At 41.5% G+C, this 23,976-nt stretch overlaps 1 protein-coding gene across 1 annotated transcript in view; it reads right to left on the reverse strand.

Moving 5' to 3' along the window:
• Positions 1 to 772: 772 nt before the first annotated feature.
• The window catches only part of socs7 (suppressor of cytokine signaling 7), a 28,793-nt gene continuing 5,589 nt past the window's right edge, over positions 773 to 23,976 (reverse strand). The window contains exons 4-9 of the mRNA XM_085355476.1: positions 14,679 to 14,813; positions 14,382 to 14,527; positions 13,949 to 14,117; positions 3,013 to 3,141; positions 1,314 to 1,449; positions 773 to 893 (exon numbers count right to left, since the gene is read on the reverse strand). Of these exons, the coding sequence (XP_085211602.1) occupies positions 773 to 893; positions 1,314 to 1,449; positions 3,013 to 3,141; positions 13,949 to 14,117; positions 14,382 to 14,527; positions 14,679 to 14,813 (836 nt within the window). The remainder of the gene's footprint in view (positions 894 to 1,313; positions 1,450 to 3,012; positions 3,142 to 13,948; positions 14,118 to 14,381; positions 14,528 to 14,678; positions 14,814 to 23,976) is intronic.

Here is a 23,976-nt window from a genome sequence, read left to right on the forward strand (position 1 = left end):
CCTCAAATTGTGTCATATAACATTAGATGAGTTTAAATAAAATGAAGAAATTTACTCACGGGATTTTAAAAAAGCAAAAAACGTTTTTTAGCTGATTCATAGGGTCCAACTTTTGGGGTTCAGTTTCAGATGATGAAGACACCAAATGATTTGACAGGCCTCTGTGGCCCTGCCTCTGTGTGTATACCAGCACTGAGGACATCTTTTAATCCAAAATCCCTTTTTTTGACAAAATGGAAGGAAAAACAAGGAAATGGCAGCAAACAACAGTTGTACAAATTGACCAGTGCATTGTGTTTTAAAAGTCCATTTCAACAGGTTCAGGAAATTGAGTTCATAATTCAGGCTCTGTTTTTGTGCCTGTCGACATGTTTTCAGGTGAGCGTATCTCTACAGTCCCTCCTCAGAAGTCACTGAGTCCACTGCATATGCACCACGATTCAACTGCAAGCACACATCATTCCTCTCATTAGTCCAAATCCACACATAGGAGGATCCATCCCAGTCACATTGGACACACAGATTTCCAGGGACTCTGAATGGCCGATGCTGGAAGACTGGTAGACCAGTACAGACAGTACAGTCCTCCACAGCAAAACCTGGAGATGAGGGTAAAACTATGTATATTAATGCTTTATATTAAGATTTCACCTGAGCATCTCAGTCACAGGATCAAAACATCGTTGGATTAGAACAGTACTATTTACCACTCTAGAAATCAACAGCATGCTGTTGATGAACTAACTCACTCGAGCTGAGAAGAGCTCTGCTGCTACGTCTGCGACTCGGCCTCCTGCCCTACTCCCACTACCCTCCGGATGCTCTTGACTGACAGGTACATCTCCTCCTCAGGGTCATAGTAATAAAACTTACTCAGGTAGGAGATCAGCGGTCTGGAAAGAGGTGAAAATACAGGCAAAAAATCAGTATCAAAATCAAAAGCTGGATTACTGAATGTAGAGATAAAGAAACAGAACAGAAGACACAAAAGTTTTAAACATCAGCACAAAGAATAAATGAAAACCAACCCAGGATTTTTCAAAATATCTCAGCTTTTGGTTGGATACCAATGAAACTATGCTAACACATACTGTTTTTATGAAAAACAAAATGTACCGCCTTTTTCTCTACCTGAATCATGTGGTTGGAGGTTGCTAGGTTAAAACCTCAGTAAGAGCTATAAGTGAAAACCCATCAATAAAGAGTCTGTTAAAACCGTTCCAACACCTTGGAAAACAGCAGCATTGTTCAGGATGCTGGCTTTCCACTCCTGTATATTTCAGCAAGTATATTTCCCAGTTGAAACTGAGTACCTGGGCAGTGGAAGCTCTTGGATGTGGTCGATGCGGACTATTTGTCGGATGCAAAAGCGACAGAGATGTTGAAGTGACTTCACGTTGCTGAAGCGAGACACAGGATACAGCAGCTGAACCGGAGTGGGAGGTAGTCCTGGGACAGAAAGAAACATTTTACTCAGTGAAACATTTTAATTTGCCCTTTCCCAATTTTGCTTTGGGCACTCTGGTGGCCCAGTGACTAACATGTAGGCGTCCTTCACAGACTTTGTGTCCTCTTGTCAACTGTTGTGCCTGTAGCTTAATGGCCAAAAATTCTTACAAAAACATAGTTTTATTTGTTTTGAGACTTGCAGGACTTTTCTTAAAAGAGATGCTGGTTTCCAGCTTCATAATTTTATTCTTGGAATCTACTAGAGCAGCATTTTCATTTTATTTACAGTTAATTCTTATTTATTGTGTACTTTCATGGCTTTGGGATGGTGTATCAGTTCATCCAACTCTCCTTCGGCTCTTCCCCTTTAAGTCAGCTTCTCTTAGTAAACAGGATATCTGATCTCACTGGCATCACGCAGACACAGAAGTAGATCAAACTGTGTGAAACTCAGTGCTTAGAGCAATGTGAAGTATAAACTTCTGGATTACAGGGATTGATTGTACATACACTTCTCTATCAGCATAGGCATCCACCGCTTCAACCTCAGACCACTTCGACACAACTCACAAATGAAGATCATTTCTGTGGAGCGATGCTTTCAACTAACCTGTTGCATGTGAGTCAAGTATTCGCGCTCTTTTAGCTCCATTTTTGGTCTCTACAGACGCCTGAGGGAAGTACCTGTCTCTTTAGCTGCTAAAAGCAATAGATTTTTGGAGCTTTTGCTCTGGCTGAAAATTATATTATCGTGGGAATAGGAATTAAATAAAACAGTAGAGTTGTAGCTGTACAGGGAAGCAATGAGCTGAAATTCAATATAAAGCTCCCTACAGCCCATGGTAGAAGCAGATGCAGCTGGTCCGTTACTACAAGACTCCTCACACATTTGATGCATGTGAATGTATAGACTATAGGCTCTCTAAGCAGCCTGATTCTGTCATGTTTAGCAAAGATTATTCAGACAGGTGTAAATAAAGTATTTGCTAGACTAGTAGAGGAGCAATCCACAGGAAATTGGTGCTCGGTGAGTATTTCTAGCTCAAGATTTAGTTTAATATAAATATAACAGTAAAAGATTTGTTTCAATCTGACTCAGTTATGTCTGATAACATTTTGCACAGATATATTTCCCAATCAGAAGATGCTACCTTACTTATTGTCATTTAGGTGTGATGCAGTAAACTACAGTGAATTGTGCGATATAGGTTGGCCTGAGGTCCACATGCATCACATCTGTGTCGGCATGATTCTCATCAGGGGTAAATCTGCTCACGGCTCAATGATATGTGTATAAATCGCACAGGTGGATGCAAAGGATACAATAGCATACAGTTACACTATAGTATACACAAACTAGTGTAAATTTACTGTAAGACATAAATGACCAGATACCTTCACATGAGCATGATGCAAAACCTGAATGTAGACATAAAAATGGTACATATATAGCTATTCTCTCCTCTCCTCCCGGTCTCTCAGGCACTTCTCACTAAGGGGTGATTCAAATGTTTTTTTGATCAGTTGGAGCTGGGTGTTGATATAAAGCCTGTGTTGTTTCACCTGGGACTCTGGAGCGGAGGAAGTAGAGGAATTTCCCATTTTTGGAGTGCATGATGGCTCGCTCGATGAACTCCACCACAGAGTGACAGCGGTCCTCAAACTTCGGGTGACACCACAAACTGAACGTCCCTGCAGGCAATAAAAGAGGAATAGTTTCCTGTATGTACTGTATCATGTGTACTTTTTCAATATCTATAAATCGTACCCACATGAGTAACGTTTTTATAAATGCAACTGAGATGAAACTGTTCCTGGATAGTTCTAAAGAGACTAAAGAGAACAAAAAATAAAGCTACACAACAGGAAATTTCCATCAGCCTGTGCAGCTTTAAGATGTAAATCATGCTCTTTAGGCCCTGGAAATAATGCAACTTTAAAGGTAAAGTTCACCACTAAATCACTTTCACATACATTTCTACTGGCTTGAAGCGCTACACTGTAAAAACTGTGATTGGGGTTAATTAGAATCTAATAGGAGAGTAATAGTAATTATTACTCAGTAAAAACGTGTATGAGTAGTTTTAATCAAATCTAAGCAAAATTCAACAATTTTGAGATGTTCAGTTATTTAAATTTACACAGTTTTGTTTGGGGTAAATTCAGCAATGGTTTGTTGAGTAGATTTTAAAAAAATGTTTGAGTACTAAAAAAATTTAAGAAATCTAATAGATTTAACTGATGAAAGCATTTTCATTTTAATCATTGTACACTTCCGCCCATAATCCTTTGTGCCACGTGCAGGACACACGCGCTTCATGAGTGGACGTCTCCATTTTGTCAGAGGTAAGACTTCTTAATTTGTTCAAATATAAGACACGGTTTAAACAATAACGTATATCGGTTTTGAGTAAAGGTTTTAAACAGTATGATACGTCGAAATTTTATTAATAATCATCACTGTAATGATAGTATCGTATTTTTACACAAATGGCAGTTAGTGGGCTGCTAGCACAAGGTCACTTTCCAAGCCTTCACGACTGTGTTACTGAACAGCTTTAACTAACCACATGTTTTACCGTATTAAAAAATATCAACGGTATATTCCGATGAGTTTTAACGTCTTTCATCCACGTTTAAAAGTTCATGAAAAGGTTTTGCGGTCAGTTGTGAGTGATTTTGTCAGCCACAGTCAGTTTTTCGAACTCCAGTTTCCAATAATGGCGGCCGCTACTAAGTTTTAAAATTACTCTTAGTAATCTTTCTGGGTCACAAAATAAACTTTTAACATATTTTCAGGCGCGAAAGTAGCTGTGTAAACATCAAATATCTGCTCGGTTTATCAAGATATCGCATGTTTGCAAAAGTGCTTCGACGTTTTCGGAGCATCTGCTACCCACCAGCTCGATAGCAAGCCGGGAGCTCGAGGGTCACTGAAGCCGCTGAGAACGGCACAACTCCCGGCACATCATTTTCAGATCACCGCGGGGTTTCGCTACTCAGTTTAAACGTAATGTATAAGTCACTTAGACAACCTAAAAATGTTATTGTTTGGTTTTTTTCAGTGTTTTATTTGTTCGTGAGTAAATCGGTTTGGCTGAGATTAAAGTTATTAGATTAGATTAGATAAAATAAAACTTTATTAATCCCCCGGGTGGGTTCCTCCTTGGTTTTTACACAGCTGACTAAACGTCAAAAATGATAATGTTGCTTTCCTTTCAGGTAATGGAAGATCCCTCAACTTAAATTCACCTGATCAGCATGGGATTGAAGTTGCAGGCTATCATAGCCAAGGTATTTTCCACAGACATTTCAGCTTGGAATTTTATTTAAAGAATTTTTTTGTCAAATTTCATTTGCATGGTGCACAGCTCCACTAATTTGTTTGCATGTTTTTGTCAGTGCAAGAGGACGCCAGGACGTCACTGATATAATTAACAACACAATTATGGGTTTCATGTTTTAATTGTATTTTAAATACATGTCTATTCTTAGTAAAATAAAACAAACAAAAAACAAACAAAAAAACACAAGTACAGGTATTGCTGGGTTTTTGTTTTGTCCCAAGAAGGAAAAACCCTTTCTGACGAACATAAACTAAATTAGATAAAAAAACTAAATGACTAAATTAATGTAATTTACTAAAACGACACATTTAAAGATTGAACCTGTCAAGCATGTTGACAATACCTTTGTGTTGACTGTCAGCACCCAGGCATGTGCATTAACATCAGCTAATTATCGCACATAATGCTCCATGTGATGATAATTTGATATTTAACAGTTTTTTTTAATACTGCCAATTCTCACAGTTTTGTCTTAATAAATGGTCACTTATCTGATGGTAATTTTTGGAATTCTTGCTCATTTTCAGTCACCAAGCAATCCTAGCAATAACATAACCAGAAATCTGGTTATTCAGTGCTTGATGGTGTACCTTGGGGAGTCCATTGATCAACTGATCAAAGAGTACAGTGTAAGTGTTGAAGTAGAAACATTATTCTGTTTTTGTTATTCATATGTGTTTGTCAAGTTTCAAATAATTTGAGGCATTATCATGTTTTATTTGTCATTCAGCTACAGGATGTGTCCAGGAAATATTTCATGTGTGCAACTACAGTCAGAAAACCCATGTGTTTGTTGTTTCAGGATGCTGATGAGGATGGTGTGTCACAAGATCTTTCTGAACAGAGGATGAAAATCTACAAAATCAAGGCTGTTGGATCTGAGGAGGATGACATTGGCATTGTGCCGGAGGGTGTGAGAGTTATGCCTGCTCTGGGCAATTTTCCAAGAGCATGCGCAATGCTGGTTGGATTGACATATGCAGTCGATCTTGCCTATCCCAAAGAGCTAAAATACACCTTGGAAGTATTCCAGAAACTTTTCCTTGAACTGGATTGTGCTAAGCTCTCACCAAAAGTGAACAGCCTCAAGAACAAGTTATTGGCTTAAACGAGGACTCTGAAAGAATGAAAGGGAAGTAAGCTCACTGAAAACCTTTGGTTTGTCTTTGTTAGATGCAGCTATCTTTTCAGTTTTTAAGTTAATTTCATCTTATTCATATCTTACCCAAATGACCTGCAATGTGTCAGGCTGTATTTGTGCTCTTCATTTTAATTTTGTTTTTTATTACCTACAAGTTTCTTAGGAATATTCTGTTTGAAAGGCAGCAAATTGGAGGAATCACTAGTGAAGCTTTTCTTTGTTTATAGTGTATGTTACTATAAAACATTGGTTTAAAACAACTTTAAAATTTAACAGAAGTGCAGTCCTGTAGCTGTAGAAATGTTACTTCCTCTTACATGTGTCTTAGATTTTCTCAGGTTAAACATCCAAATTGGGATAAAAGGTTGATTTACATTATTGATATTCCATGTACATGAGTGAAAAACCTTTGTTCTACAATTATATTGAGTGATTCAATTTAACAAAAGATTGACTAACTAAAGTTTTTGTTTGTCAATCATAAATAAGTAACAGAGATAAAGGAAACGGTAAAGGATATTCAAATTTCAGGTTCATGTTGATATTACAGTCTAAAGATTAATTTCTTTTTTACAAAACTGGTTTACATTCATGCAGTTTATGTTGCTGTTGCTCTGTACACAAAGCTGTGTGATAAACTGTTTATGACACTAAAACAAATTTACAGCAGAGGAATGTATTTCGGAGATCAGGAGATTGTTGATGAGAATTCAGTGTATACGAGCAGAAAAATGTTATATTATAAATTACTGTGTTTTATTTTCCACAATAAAACAAATTACTGTTTTGATGTTTTCTTTGTGAAATTGATTCATTTTACTCAGAAAATAAGTAAAATTCATTTCATTTTCTCTTATTATTCAGTCATTATTTTTAAGGTTTATTTGGAAAATTATTGAATCCAATTTGAGTTTTACTGAAAAAACAAGAAGATTTCATTTCTTTGTAATGGATATTTTAGGAAGTTTTTACTAAACCTTTGCCAGATAGTTAGTAAATTCAAAGTAATTTTTCTCAGAGACTTATTTCATATCAATTATTTTTTTTGGTAAAGTTGGGCAATTTCAACCTTCAGTTTGAGATTTTGACCCTAAATCCAACACATATTTACAGTTTAATTCTATTAATATCTACTTTTGTTTTCTATTTGAATTTAATTAACATTTTCTCTACATTTTACATAAATCTTTTGAAATTAAAATCTACTTAATTATTTCAAGTGTCACTTTGTTGCCATAACTTTTTTAAGTAACCTCTAGTCACAGTTTTTACAGTGTATTTATCCTTTTAGATGGCTTTGATGTGAGGTGCCCAGTTTAGTAGAGCTTTGTGGAGCACGAGGGGCCAGAAAGCACAGTTAACACACTCAGCACCATTGCAGAAATCATGACAAAGTTGCTCAGAAAATCCAGAAGCCTTTTCGTAAACAGTTTCATGCAGGAGTTGTTTACTTTCTACTACCAAAAAAGGGCATGCAGCTAGCAAACATTACAGCTGTCACACTGTTGTGCATATGAGCCTCTGATCACAGGGATACGCAGGCCTCATGCTGCATAGTAATACAGCTGGCAAGTTAAAAAAAAAAGAAAGTGTCATGGTTCTGGGTCATTTGACCTCTAGATAGTCTTGAGCTCCATGTTCAGTATGTTTAGTTTTGCTTCCCCTGTGGTGTCATGTTCATTTGTATCAGCTGTGTTCTCCAGGTGTTTCCACTTCCCTCATTGCCCTTCTGTGTATTGAAGTCCTGTCTTCCTTTGTTCCTTGTCAGGTCGTCTGTTCGTCTACCCGTGTCTGCTCTCCTTGCCGTGTTCATGGTCTGTGGTTTTCCCACGCTCTCTGTGTTTAGATCTTTGTTTAGTTTTTCCCCACTTTAGGTTTTTGGTTAGTTTATCTCTGTGTTATTTTGCCTTTGTTTCTCATATTTCCTGCCTCAAGCGTTTGCGTTTGAGTCCTCTTAAATAAATACAGGGTCTGCTGCCGCAGACACGTGACAAAAAGAAATATTAAGGTAGAAATTACTTTAGAGCAGTTCATAATTACATAATACTGAATAAAAATAATTTACAAACAGCCAATATGTGAACAGACAAATGCTATGAGTGATTCGACTTCCTGTTGACTTCACAGTGGTTCTTTCTCTTGAAGCCTTTCTGCCCTCAGTTCATGCTGGGTCATGATGCATTCATGCAAACAAGATTGTACTGATGCGAACATGTTGTGTCAGTGAAGGCTGCATATCTGTATAATGAATGTGTTTTCAGCCATGATGCTGTGGCCATGTAATAGTGACTCATTAATGTACAGCCCCAGTTATGAACATCTGCATGGGAGCGTGCGTACTGGAGTATGTGACCAGTCACACATTCATCTTTGTACAAGTCACCTTGTTAGTTTGTCACACATGTGAGGCGTGTGCATGTGGCGCCATGTGAGTTATTCATGCTTCATGAGTTTTGGTTTCAATTTGCTCGATCTGTACAGGCCTGTCTGCTTACACATAATGTTTTCAGATCTGTCTATATGTTTACTGTAGACAGATTGCTATATTACTGTATGTAAGTCTGTATGTACAGGGAGTGCAGAATTATTAGGCAAATGAGTATTTTGTCCACATCATCCTCTTCATGCATGTTGTCTTACTCCAAGCTGTATAGGCTTGAAAGCCTACTACCAATTAAGCATATTAGGGGATGTGCATCTCTGTAATGAGAAGGGGTGTGGTCTAATGACATCAACACCCTATATCAGGTGTGCATAATTATTAGGCAACGTCCTTTCCTTTGGCAAAATGGGTCAAAAGAAGGACTTGACAGGCTCAGAAAAGTCAAAAATAGTGAGATATCTTGCAGAGGGATGCAGCAGTCTCAAAATTGCAAAGCTTCTGAAGCGTGATCATCGAACAATCAAGCGTTTCATTCAAAATAGCCAACAGGGTCGCAAGAAGCGTGTGGAAAAACCAAGGTGCAAAATAACTGCCCGTGAACTGAGAAAAGTCAAGAGTGCAGCTGCCAAGATGCCACTTGCCACCAGTTTGGCCATATTTCAGAGCTGCAACATCACTGGAGTGCCCAAAAGCACAAGGTGTGTAATACTCAGAGACATGGCCAAGGTAAGAAAGGCTGAAAGACGAGCACCACTGAACAAGACACACAAGCTGAAACGTCAAGACTGGGCCAAGAAATATCTCAAGACTGGTTTTTCTAAGGTTTTATGGACTGATGAAATGAGAGTGAGTCTTGATGGGCCAGATGGATGGGCCCGTGGCTGGATTGGTAAAGGGCAGAGAGCTCCAGTCCCACTCAGACGCCAGCAAGGTGGAGGTGGAGTACTGGTTTGGGCTGGTATCATCAAAGATGAGCTTGTGGGGCCTTTTCGGGTCGAGGATGGAGTCAAGCTCAACTCCCAGTCCTACTGCCAGTTTCTGGAAGACACCTTCTTCAAGCAGTGGTACAGGAAGAAGTCTGCATCCTTCAAGAAAAACATGATTTTCATGCAGGACAATGCTCCATCACACGCGTCCAAGTACTCCACAGCGTGGCTGGCAAGAAAGGGTATAAAAGAAGAAAAGCTAATGACATGGCCACCTTGTTCACCTGATCTGAACCCCATTTAGAACCTGTGGTCCATCATCAAATGTGAGATTTACAAGGAGGGAAAACAGTACACCTCTCTGAACAGTGTCTGGGAGGCTGTGGTTGCTGCTGCACGCAATGTTGATGGTGAACAGATCAAAACACTGACAGAATCCATGGATGGCAGGCTTTTGAATGTCCTTGCAAAGAAAGGTGGCTATATTGGTCGCTGATTTGTTTTTGTTTTGTTTTTGAATGTCAGAAATGTATATTTGTGAATGTGGAGATGTTATATTGGTTTCACTGGTAAAAATAAATAATTGAAATGGGTATATATTTGTTTTTTGTTAAGTTGCCTAATAATTATGCACAGTAATAGTCACCTGCACACACAGATATCCCCCTAAAATAGCTAAAACTAAAAACAAACTAAAAACTACTTCCAAAAACATTCAGCTTTGATATTAATGAGTTTTTTGGGTTCATTGAGAACATGGTTGTTGTTCAATAATAAAATTATTCCTCTAAAATACAACTTGCCTAATAATTCTGCACTCCCTGTAGGTCTGTAGCTTATCTACTGAAATGGTGCTAATAGACTTTAAAACAGCTCAGTCAATTATATGAAGATTTGTCTCATTTATATTAAAAAAATGCCAAATATACAATGACACTTTTATCGAACTCAGATTTTTGCATACAGTGCTTCCCGAGTTTTGTATAAAGAGACATTAGCCTTTTTAATGTTGCTGATTTTGTCTGCTGGGTTGAGTCAGGTACAGTCTGTTTTTACTCTGTTAATTTATTGCAAACTACAGTTTTGAATCCAAAACAAATCCCCCCACGGGGACCAATAAAATTGCTGATATGATGAAACTGACTTCATCTCATCTGTAAGTCAAAGCCTTCTACTTGTCAGCTAGATGCCATTCCTAAAGTTTTGGTTAAGGCATGTCTACCTTCTTTGCTTCCCCTCATATCTGCTATCATCTGCTCTTCACTTACCACTGGAACTGTTCCTGCTTCCCTCAAAATTGCTGCCATCACCCCAATATTTAAAAAAAAAACTGGTCTAGATCCCAATAATTTTGAGAATTTTCGGCCTATTTCCAATCTACCATTCCTTTCAAAAATTCTTGAGAAAATAGTTGCCACACAACTCCACTCACATTTAACTAATAATAATCTGTATGAACAGTTCCAGTCCAGCATTGAAACAGCACTTATAAAATTAACCAATGATCTTCTTATGGCAGCTGACTCCGGTTTACTTTCCATTCTTATTCTCCTCGATCTGAGCGCTGCTTTCGACACTATTTCTCACTCTATACTTCTCAGTAGGTTGGCCTCTATCGGTCTCTCCCATACTCCACTAGCCTGGTTTAAATCATACCTGTCTGATCACACTCAGTTTATTCAACTCAAATCATTCACTTCTCAGCCCTTTCCTCTGACCACTGGCGTGCCCCAGGGATCTGTCCTGGTGCCCCTTCTTTTCATTATCTACCTTCTTCCGCTTGGACACATTTTCCGTAAATACAATATCCAGTTTCACTGTTCTGCCGATGAAACCCAGCTTTATCTGTCCACTAAACCTGATTCTGCTCTTCCCCCATCCTCCCTCACCCTCTGCTTAGCCGAACTAAATTCATGGTTCTCTTCTAATTTTCTCAAACTCAATAGTAATAAATCCGAGCTCCTCTTGGTCGGCACTAAATCTACATTATCCAGAACCAACAGTTTCTCTGTTACTATCAATAACTCGCCGGTCTTCGTTTCTTCCTCTGTGAAAAGCTTGGGTGTCATCCTCGACAGTACTCTATCTTTCAATTCAAACATTAATAACGTCACTTGGTCTGCATATTTTCAATTGCGCAACATTAATCGTCTCCGTCCTTTTCTCACCCCACATGCCACTGCCATTCTTGTCCACAGCCTTGTTACTTCCCGGATTGATTATTGTAATTCACTTCTTTTTGGTCTTACTCAGAAATCCGTCCACAAGCTCCAACGCGTCCAGAACTCTGCTGCCCGTATCATCACCAGGATCCCTTCTGTCCACCACATCACTCCTGTCCTGCAGCAGCTTCATTGGTCAAATATCGTATCAATTTCAAAATACTCTTGTACACATTTAAGGCTATTCATCATCTTTCTCCTCCATATCTCTCTGATCTGGTTCAGATCACCGCCCCATCTCGATGTCTTAGATCCTCTTCTTCCCTTTCTCTCTCCGTCCCCTCCCCTCTTCTTGCCACCATGGGGAGCAGGGCTTTCAGCTGCTCTGCTCCACGACTCTGGAATTCTCTACCTCCTGATTTTAAAATTTCTCTTCCTTCACTCTCTCTTTAAGTCCCAACTCAAAACTCACTTGTTCAAAATAGCTTATCCCACATAACCTCTCCACTCTGCTATTGTAAATTTGTTTTATGTCCTATACTTTTATGCTGCTTTTTTTATTCTACTGTGTACAGTGTCCTTGAGTGTTCTGAAAGGTGCTTTCAAATAAAATGTATTATTATTATTATCATTATTATTATTATTATCATATCTTATGTTGCTTTACATAAGATACTTTACACAACAAAGTTCTATAAGTGCAAACTTGAGTAAAATCGTGCCAAAGTATTTTCTCCAGAGGCAAACATTACGTTTTTTGTGCTTTTATTCCACAAATGTATCTGTGTGAACAGTCTGACCTTTTTTTGTTATTTGCTTTCGGTTCCACATCTCATTTTTAGACTCAAACTGTATAGCTTGTGCAATTTGTATGCTATACTTGGCTCTCTAATGCATAAGGTGTTGTTTGGAACCTGCTGTGTTTGTCTGGCAATCACGAGTGTGGCAATAAATCAAAGTCTAGATAAACATCTTCATCTTTAATGATGAAATTTTTGACACATTAACATTTATTAACATGTTGCATCAAGATCCTTCTCTATGCCTATGCTCACCTGCAGCGTATGAATAGCATGAAAACTGCTTTTGTTTGGCAGCTCTTTCTAAATACACTTCGCACTAAGTGAAGAGTGGCTAAAGTGGAATATAGAGTACAGTTTGATGTGCACATTTGTGTATCATACTTAGCTTGCGTGTGTGCATGAAGGTCTTACGTGACTCATTGTGGTAATATGTGCTCACAAATATCCGCGTTACACGCCTGAGATGTTGAATAACCATCATATGGGACTGTGTGAGTGGGTGTTTGTGTGTTTTTTGAAGCTCTATCTTTCATTTTAGATTTATAGTAAGAATAAGAAGAATAAGAATAACTTGACATAACTGTGAATCAACCTCTTAATACAGTTGTAACTTGCGAGACTTATACTTTATCTTCTACAAGGTTTTGTAGCCCTATATATATGGAATATTTGCCAACTGAGGAGCACCATGAGGATTAGATCCTTTATTGGATTTAATGATGTAAAGTGTTTGCACTTCAACATTACTTGATACTCTTCTTTTATCAATTTCATGCTGACAAATATGAGATTGGTCAGAATGCAAAGATAAATCTTTACCTCCAAAACCTTAAAAGTCTGAACCCCTCATAGTCTGAACCTACTATGACTGTCCACAGAAAAAGAAACACACAGACAGAAAAGGAAGGAGGGCAAACTCTCTAACAGAATAAGCCTGTAAATTCAGTCCAGTACAACTTACCCAGACCTCTGAGCTCTATCCTAATGCTACCCATAATCTATAAACTCTATAAAAACTAAATAAGAACCAGAACTGAATAATAATAAGTCTTACTAGAAAGATAATGACATCAAAAAACTAAAACACAACACATGGCACATGACACCAGCTATCAGTCTGAATATCTTAATGTCACTTTCATATCAGATACACAGAAAATCTTTGTCCAGTGACATCGCCGAAATATTTTTGAATGCAATGATTCCCTCACAGGAAAAGCTAACACCATACTACATGGAAACAATGCACATTAATAATCTTAGAAAAGGACTGGTACAAGTATCGTCAAAGCAAAATCTATCTTAACCTTGCAAGCTGGGAAGATGTGATAAATACAGCAGAATGGTCAGTTTATAATAAACAATGTAGATTCTAATTAATTAAGATAAGACTGAAAAAACAGTTTGTTCTGTCGCCTGAAGCATCATTGAAACCGTGAATATATAGCTGACTACATACGCAGCACTGCAGCCTCGCTTTGTCCATTTAAATTGACTAATAAGCTGGTTTATAGTGTAGCATCACTGCTAGTGTAGAATGGTCATGTTAGGAGGATGTTTTTCTTTATCTAGTTCAGTGGATTACTCTAGAAAATTGCCTCTGTTAAGTTCATAAATAATCCCATCTGAGACGTGTGTGTGTGTGTGTGTGTGTGTGTGTGTGTGTGTGTGTGTGTGTGTGTGTGTGTGTGTGTGTATGTGTGTGTGTGTGTGTGTGTGTGTGTGTGTGTTTCTCACCTCTGTAGTGCTCCATGCGAGTGTGGTGTGTGACTCCCTGTGATCTGAAGCTGAGGCTCAGGATGTACCGAGGGTCTGAACTGTCACGAACCAGGAAGGATCCGTCTGGTTTACCCTTCAGCTTCATCTCTGCATCCTCCCAATTCATGGGACCCCAGTACCAGCCGCACTGCAGGTTGAACCCCCAGCCCCCCAATAAAAAACAAAGAACCCCCCCCCCAAAAAAAAAAACAAACAAAAATAAAAAACAGAGAAGCATTCTTAGTTATGCTTTTCTTTTCTCTGATCAATAACCTTTGGAAATAACCTCTACATAAACAGATTGTAAAGCCATCCCAAAAAACAGAAGACCTTGTACATTTTATGGATTTATAGGAAGTTACACTTTGTATAGTTGACCATACAATGAGAAGATACATCAATATCATCTTACCTTCTCCAGTTCTCTCAGACTGGCGGTGAAGTTGCTGGCTTCCGACCGCCGCAGGGCACACAGCATGGGGGGTGGGGCCTGTCTGATGGGGGGTGGACCATCAGCTGATGATGGGTTGGAATGAGGAAGGGCCCGTAGGAAAGCATCTATATGAGAGATGTTAAAGGTGCCAGATGAAGCATTTTTAACATAAACATGTCTATACTACTAACTGACGCACATTAGCTGATTATAATGAGAGCGGGAAGTCACTAATCTCTGACCACAATTCCCATCATCCCTCGGGACAGATCTTACCATTGAGGCTGAGACTGTGCTGGATGGTAGTGTGGGAAGGAGGAGGAGGAGGAGGGAGAGGCAGAGGAAGAGACTGCAGAGAGGCGCCCATGACGCTCACTAGGAAAGGCCCAGGCTGGGGCCCGGCTATGTCGTCTGGAAGAAGCGCAGGAAGGAAGGGAGGAAGGCAAAGGAGGTAAATGAAGACAGTAGGGAGGAAGGAGAGAGGAACGACCGAGAGAAGAAGAAAGAGTGAGGAAGAGGAAAAAAGAAAAGGTGTTAGGAAAGGTGAAGGAAGGAAGGAGGTTTTGTCAGCACCATCGACAGAAAGTCTCAAGCTCGGAAATGAAACTTTACCACCTTTATAATTGACAAGTATTACACATAAAGACCAAAAACAACCACGCATTTATCCAAATCCTATGAGTGTAATCAAACCTAACACAAACTATTAAATCAAAAAAATACATAAATTAATATGCAAACAAATGCAAAAAAGGGTATTAAAAATAAGTGCAGGCATTATCAAATCAAATCAAATCACTTTTATTGTCACATCACATGTGCAGGCACACTGGCACAGCACATGCGAGTGAAATTCTTGTGTGCGAGCCCCACAAGCAACAGAGATGTGCAAACACAACAACACAAACGAGCAAAATACAAGAATGGCCAACCTGAAACTAATAAATATATGTACAATATATAATAGTGTATGCATTTCTGGATGTGTATACTAAATATTTTCCTACGTGTGTGTGTGTGTGTGTGTGTGTGTGTGTGTGTGTGTGTGTGTGTGTATACACATTTTTACAAATTAAATAGTTAAAAAAAAAAAAAATAATAATAATAATAATAATAATAATAATAATAATAATAATAATAATAAAATATATAAAATATACAGAGTTGAATATGTGCAAAACAAGTGGCATTTATATACAGTATGGAGTGCATAATGTTAAAGTTCCAGTAGTGAAGCTGAGGTGTCTATGACGTGTTCAGCAGTCTGATGGCCTGGTGGAAGAAGCTGTCTCTCAGTCTGCTGGTACGGGACCGGATGCTGCAGAACCTCCTTCCTGATGGAAGTAGTCTGAACAGTTTATGGCTGGGGTGACTGGAGTCCTTGATGATCCTCCCCGCTTTCCTCAGGCACCGCTTCCTGTAGATGTCTTGGAGGGAGGGAAGCTCACCTCCAATTATCCGTTCAGAGCACCGCACTACTCGCTGGAGAGCTTTGCGGTTGTAGGCGGTGCTGTTGCCATACCAGGTGGTGATGCATCCAGTGAGGATGCTCTCAATGGCACAGTGATAGAAGGTCCTGAGGATGCGGGGGCTCATGCCGAATCTTTTCAGTCTCCTGAGAAAGAAGAGGCGCTGCTGCGCCTTCTTCACTGTTTTGTTTGTGTGTACTGACCACGTAAGATCCTCAGCCAGGTGTACGCCAAGGAACCGGAAGCTGCTCACTCTCTCCACAGCAGCGCCGTTGATGGTGATGGGGGTGTGTACTTCTCTGCACCTCCGGAAGTCCACTATCAACTCCTTTGTCTTTGCGACGTTGAGGGTGAGATGGTTGTCTTGACACCAGTGGGTCAGGGCGCTGACCTCCTCCCTGTAAGCCGTCTCATCACCGTTGGTGATAAGACCCACCACTGTAGTGTCGTCCGCAAACTTCACAATGATGTTGGAGCTGTTAGTGGCTGTGCAGTCGTAGGTGTAGAGTGAGTACAGGAGAGGGCTCAGTACACACCCCTGTGGAGCACCAGTGTTCAGTGTGATGGGGGATGAGGTGATGCTGCCCAGTCTGACCACCTGGCGTCTGTCAGACAGGAAGCTAAGGATCCAGCTGCAGAGGGAGCTGCTCAGTCCTAGATCCTGCAGTTTCCTGTCCAACTTCGAGGGAACGATGGAATTGAATGCTGAGCTGTAATCTACAAACAGCATCCTCACATACGTGTCTCTCTTCTCCAGGTGTGACAGGGCAGTGTGTAGTGTCAGGGCTATGGCATCATCAGTGGACCTGTTGTGGCGGTATGCAAACTGTAGAGGGTCCAGTGAGTCGGGTAGTGCAGAGCAGATGAAGTCCCTGACCAGCTTCTCGAAGCATTTGCTTACGATGGGGGTCAGGGCTACAGGTCGCCAGTCGTTCAATGAGGAGATGGTGGAGGATTTGGGTACAGGGACGATGGTGGCCATTTTGAAGCAGGCTGGGACTACAGACAGAGAGAGGGAAAGGTTGAAGATGTGCGTGAACACTCCAGCCAGCTGAGCCGCGCATGACCTGAGGACGTGGCCGGGAATCCCGTCCGGACCAGTAGCTTTGCGTGCGTTCACCTTCCTGAAGCACATTTTATTTAATAAAATGTCCATTTACTTCTGGTGTGTGTAATGTATATTCTTTTCCATTATTTATTTGTATTCTAATATATCAATCAATCAATCAATCAAGGCTTTATTCGCCACGTGCAGGTTGCCCTGCGGTGAAATAGGACCCCCCTCCTGACCTTACACACACAACACAGACATCACATGGGGATACAGGTCGGAGATCGGTAGCGTTACAGAAAAACACTGAAATATACACTACAATGGGAAAGTACAAGAGGAAAAAAAGAGACCTCTACTCTACTGGGCTCCTGGGAGGACAGCATGAGAACAGGAAACAAAAAAACTCCTCTGCACAAAAAAGCACATAAATGCCCACAGCACAACATTATGGATCCCGTGACAAGCCACAGGGTCGGGTGGGGAGTGAGGAGTAATCCGACTCAAACACAGCAGCCATCCTGCCCAGCGCCGAAAGGGTGTCCGCATGAAGTGATGGTGCTTTTTACTTTAGTGCGAACAGCTCATGTGAATTTCAAAGCTGTTTTAACAGTCCAACACTGGTCTCTCAATCTCGCGTTGGAGAGCCATGAGCTTCTCCATGATGTTATCAAACTTGCCTCTGTGATGTTGTCATTCTTGTGCTCAAAGAGCCGATTCTGAGAACTCACGACCACAGTGAGCCTCCCCAAGATGTAATCCAATTTGCGCTCAGAGATGTTATTCCGAGCGAGCCCCTCCAGATGTAATCCAGTTGGCACTCAGAGGTCTTGTTCTATTCACAGCAGTTTCTCAGCACCATTTTGAGAAACTCACGCCTCTTCCCATCGTTTCAATCCCAGCGGGCAGCTTTGTGGGGGTTTGAACAGCCGGTTCTGCTTTCTTAATTCTTCGATAAGTCAGGGCCAAGCCAGCTCCGATCAGAACCCTGTTACCATGGTTCCGAATAGGTAGATATCTTCAGCACTCAGGCTCACCCGAGCCCAGACCTCTCGTTGAGAAAGGGGTGTCAATTGCATTTAGGGACCAGTTGATCCAATCCATAATTCCTCTTTTAGGTTTTAGAGAACAGACTGTGAGAGAGTGTTCCAGGGAAAAGTAACACAAAAAACACAAGACTAGACAAGGACATAAGAGGCTAAGCAGGGAAGATAAGGGAGAGGAGGAGGAGAGGAGAAAAGTGCGACCGCCTTCGTTATATATATATATATATATATATATATATAAAAAACACCCAGCACGCCCCTGCGGGCGGTTTATCCTTCAAGCTCGGGTCCTCTACCAGAGGCCTGGGAGCTTGAGGGTCCTGCGCAGTATCTTAGCTGGACAGAGATCTCCGATGTTATTCCCGGGATATGCTGGAGCCACTCACCTAGCTTGGGAGTCACCGCACCTAGTGCTCCGATTACCACGGGGACCACCGTTACCTTCACCCTCCACATCCTCTCGAGCTCTTCTCTGAGCCCTTGGTATTTCTCCAGCTTCTCGTGTTCCTTCTTCCTGATATTGCTGTCATTCGGAACCGCTACATCGATCACTACGGCCGTCTTCTCCTGTTTGTCTACCACCACTATGTCCGGTTGGTTAGCCACCACCATTTTGTCCGTCTGTATCTGGAAGTCCCACAGGATCTTAGCTCGGTCATTCTCCACCACCCTTGGGGGCATCTCCCATTTTGACCTCGGGACTTCCAGGTTATACTCGGCACAGATGTTCCTGTACACTATGCCGGCCACTTGGTTATGGCGTTCCATGTATGCCTTGCCTGCTAGCATCTTGCACCCTGCTGTTATGTGCTGGATTGTCTCTGGGGCATCTTTACACAGCCTGCACCTGGGGTCTTGCCTGGTGTGATAGACCCCAGCCTCTATGGATCTTGTGCTCAGAGCTTGTTCTTGTGCTGCCATGATTAGTGCCTCTGTGCTGTCTTTCAGTCCAGCTTTGTCCAGCCACTGGTAGGATTTCTGGATATCAGCCACCTCCTCTATCTGCCGGTGGTACATACCGTGCAGGGGCCTGTCCTTCCATGATGGTTCCTCGTCTCCCTCCTCTTTCTTGGGTTTCTGCTGCCTGAGGTATTCACTGAGCACTCGGTCAGTTGGGGCCATCTTCCCAATGTATTCTTGGATGTTCGTTGTCTCATCCTGGACTGTGGTGCTGACACTCACCAGTCCCCGGCCCCCTTCCTTCCGCTTAGCGTACAGCCTCAGGGTGCTGGACTTGGGGTGAAACCCTCCATGCATGGTAAGGAGCTTTCTTGTCTTTATGTCAGTGGCTTCTATCTCCTCCTTTGGCCAGCCTATTACCCCAGCAGGGTACCTGATCACGGGTAGGGCGTACGTGTTGATGGCCCGGATCTTGTTCTTACCATTCAGCTGACTCCTCAGGACTTGCCTGACCCTCTGCAGGTACTTGGTGGTTGCAGCTTTTCTAGCGGCCTCTTCATGGTTCCCATTCGCCTGCGGGATCCCCAAGTACTTGTAACTGTCCTCTATGTCTGCAATGTTGCCTTCTGGTAGTTCAATCCCCTCAGTTCTGACTACCTTCCCTCTCTTTGATCTCACTGAGGGGGATCAGGCCTATGCAGAACAGCAGTGGGGACAGAGCACCTTGGTAGATCCCGCACTTGATGGTGACTTGTGCTATGGGCTTGGAGTTGGCCTCTAGTGTTGTACGCCACATCCCCATTGAGTTCCTGATGAAGGCTCTTAGGGTCCCATTGATCTTGTACAATTCTAGGCATTCCAGTATCCAGCTGTGGGGCATTGAGTCATAGGCCTTCTTGTAATCTATCCAGGCAGTGCACAGGTTGGTCAGTCTGGTCTTGCAGTCTCAGCTGATTGTTCTGTCTACCAGTAGCTGGTGTTTTGCGCCTCTGGTATTCTTGCCAATTCCTTTCTGTGTCCCGCTCATGTATTGACCCATGTGCCTGTTCATCTTAGCCGATATGATGCCTGACAGGAGCTTCCATGTAGTACTGAGGCAGGTATATCGCACTTGGGGCTATGTACCCAATCTCGGGTGGGGGTGATGATATCGCCCCCCTGACCTGGCGTCCTGACTCCTCCTTGCCGTAGCATTTGTGTTGTACCTCGTCAATCTCTAGCTGTGAGAGCAGTCCCTTCTTTCGAATGTTGGAACACTGAGCTACTAGTTGTTTCGCCGTCATTGTGGATGTTGGGTATCAAAGAATCCATAGGTCCCTCATCCTATTCATGTAGCCCCTTCCGCCGGGGTTACTTGCGTAGTAGCATTCCAACAAGGCCCTGTTTTCGTCTCTTGCCCACCGATGCCTTCTTGTTCCAGTAGCCCACTTTTCGTCAGGGTGCCCTGGTTCCTCAACACCTGACGCGGACCTTGTTGATCCGGGCGACGTCCGAGCCGGCATGCCTTCATATTTATCTGTCTCGCTCATGTCTGCGGTAGGCTTGCTTAGCATAGGGGGTCTAGCCTTAGGACCCTTACTGGATACAGACGCCCCAGGCAGGAATCGAACTTGCGATCCTCTGTTCCAAAGGCGTGTAGTCTAACCACTACGCTATCCAGCTGCTATCTACGCTATCCAGCTGCTATTTGCCGTTCGATACAGTGCTTTCGGTTCGGTACGCATATGTATCGAACAATACAATTTTTTTCAAATTTTTTTTTTTTTCAATTTTTTTTTTTTTTTTTTTTGTGTCCCGTTTGGATCTATAGCCATCAGAATTGTTGTCTTGAGGCCAAGAAAGATGCCAAGAGGATTTATTTTAAGTGGATCATCATATTGGTCCATTTGATTGACCTTTATTATAATTATGAATTTATTTTATTTTCAGTTGCAAACGGGACAGACATGACTGTGGGATAGGACAGGGGGAAAGAATGAAAGAAAGAGGGGGAGAGAAAGAAAGAAAACCAAAGGGGAGAAAAAAAAAGAACAATACAAAATTTGTAATTTATTTTATCAACTTTCCTTCTGACGATGCTGTCTGTGTTGAGCGCTCAGTGAATCTGCATTTGACTACTCCGCCTAGGCTCGAGAGTGCAGCCTAGGCGGAGTAGTCGAACGCAGATTCACTGAGCACTCAACACAGACAGCATGGTCAGAAGGAAGAGCGCAGGGCAAGCTAGCGAGACAGAAGTGGACCTCCCCCACCCTCATTCAGATCTGGCGTTTGGAATTATTTTGGTTTTCATGTGACGTATGACCCTGAAGGTAAGCGAGTCATGGACTAAAGTAAAACAGTATGTTGGATGTGCCATGCAATGCTCAATTACATGGGTGGGAGCTAGTGTGTTAGCGCAGTTAGCTCGTTAACGTGTTGGCCGTCTAGCCCCTCTGTATAGGGTAGCTCGTTAACGGAGATTTGCCGTGTTGTGGCGTTAAGGTTATTTCAACGAGATTAACCTGAAAGCACTAGTGGGAACACAACGAATATGACTGCACATTTACACCGACATCATCCTAGTGCAAAGACAAAAACAACAAGCATGCATGCTACAAACTTTAGCCGAGTCATTTAGACAGCTGTTAGCACAGGATTCTCCTTATGGAGACCTGATATGTTTAATATGCTGCTGAGAATATAGCCCAGAAGAAGCGGATAGTATAGCTTTTATTTTAGAAAGAGACATTTCTCTGTAATAAACTCTCTTTTCCAAAGATGAGTGATTCCTCAATCAGATACAGGGCTCGCAATATCGCTAGCCCGACGTCCCGGGGCTATCTCTGCCCTGCCCGTCGGGCTATTGTAGGAAGGAAAAATATATGTCAATGCTTTTGCATTCTTTCAGAAATGTAGCTGGGTAATTATGTCATTGGGTGAGCCACTGTCAATATGTGACATATTGAAATCGTGTTTGAATTTGCGCTTGTTTTTTTGCTTTCACTTTGCAATCGCGCGAACTGTGTATAGAGAGCGACAGCACTGATCTGTGAGTGATGATAATTTGTGCACCAATTCCTCTGACATCGTCTTATTAATTGTTAGCTTACTATGCAAACATGACAAGTGAAATCTCCCGCAGCTTAAACATGTGAGAGGTTGATCGCGCAGAGAATCGCTGAGCTTATGTGAGTGCGGCAGGATATATATTTCACTACGATGACCTGGATGATTGAGAACCTTCACAGACAGATATATATTTTCGTTCTGCTGAGCCAAATAAGACAGGTCAGGGTGAAGAAGTGACAGCCAAAGAAAAGCTTACCACAAAACGGAGAAGTTATGACAAATCAGACTATAAGGCAAAAAGAAAGTGCAGCTTTATGGTTTCATGGACAAAAGAATTTCTGTGGCTGCAATATGACGAGCTAAAAAACAACACGCACAAGGGTTAGGGTTAAATTTAAAAACTGTACTTTTGTGTTAAAATATATATTTATAATTTTAATAAATGACAAATTAAAAAGGCATGAACATTTTTTTTTTGTATCGAAAAAATATCGAACCGTGACACCAAAGTATCGAACCGAACCGTGAATTTTGTGTATCGTTGCACCCCTAATATATATATATATATACACACACACACACATACACACATACACACATATACACACACAGTGGGGCAAAAAAGTATTTAGTCAGCCACTGATTGTGCAAGTTCCCCCACCTAAAATGATGACAGAGGTCAGTAATTTGCACCAGAGGTACACTTCAACTGTGAGAGACAGAATGTGAAAAAAAAATCCATGAATTCACATGGTAGGATTTGTAAAGAATTTATTCGTAAATCAGGGTGGAAAATAAGTATTTGGTCAATAACAAAAATACAACTCAATACTTTGTAACATAACCTTTGTTGGCAATAACAGAGGTCAAACGTTTACTATAGGTCTTTACCAGGTTTGCACACACAGTAGCTGGTATTTTGGCCCATTCCTCCATGCAGATCTTCTCGAGAGCAGTGATGTTTTGGGGCTGTCACCGAGCAACATGGACTTCCAACTCCCGCCACAGATTTTCTATGGGGTTGAGGTCTGGAGACTGGCTAGGCCACTCCAGGACTTTCAAATGCTTCTTACGGAGCCACTCCTTTGTTGCCCGGGCGGTGTGTTTTGGATCATTGTCATGTTGGAAGACCCAGCCTCGTTTCATCTTCAAAGTTCTCACTGATGGAAGGAGGTTTTGGCTCAAAATCTCACGATACATGGCCCCTGGGGCGTCTGTATCCAGTAAGGGTCCTAAGGCTAGATCATTTTGACCCCACGGGATGAGATCTTGCGTGGAGCCCCAGATCGAGGGAGATTATCAGTGGTCTTGTATGTCTTCCATTTTCTGATGATTGCTCCCACAGTTGATGTTTTCACACCAAGCTGCTTGCCTATTGTAGATTCACTCTTCCCAGTCTGGTGCAGGTCTACAATACTTTTCCTGGTGTCCTTCGAAAGCTCTTTGGTCTTGGCCATGGCAGAGTTTGGAGTCTGACTGTTTGAGGCTGTGGACAGGTGTCTTTTATACAGATGATGAGTTCAAACAGGTGCCATTCATACAGGTAACGAGTGGGGGACAGAAAAGCTTCTTACAGAAGACGTTACAGGTCTGTGAGAGCCAGAGATTTTCCTTGTTTGAGGTGACCAAATACTTATTTTCCACCCTAATTTACGAATAAATTCTTTACAAATCCTACCATGTGAATTCATGGATTTTTTTTTCACATTCTGTCTCTCACAGTTGAAGTGTACCTCTGGTGCAAATTACTGACCTCTGTCATCATTTTAGGTGGGGGAACTTGCACAATCGGTGGCTGACTAAATACTTTTTTGCCCCACTGTATATACATATAATATATATATGTATCCTCTTATTTATGTGTTGTTGTTTTTTTTTGTTTAGTTCACCTCGCAGCAGTAGAAAACATCATCTACCAGTCATTACAAACTGTATTACCAAAAAAACAAAGTCAGTGGAAGTAAAAATAGACAAACAGGAAGACTAAATGTTTTTCCCTCTTCTTTGCTATCGATTGAGTCACTGCATCCAGATTTCAAATTAAATCTGTAGATTGCTGT

This window comes from Diplotaxodon limnothrissa, linkage group LG6 (genome assembly GCF_057381915.1).
Source record: "Diplotaxodon limnothrissa isolate DT_005_m linkage group LG6, D_limnothrissa_male_GT1.1, whole genome shotgun sequence".
NCBI classification, from domain to species: Eukaryota; Metazoa; Chordata; class Actinopteri; order Cichliformes; family Cichlidae; genus Diplotaxodon; species Diplotaxodon limnothrissa.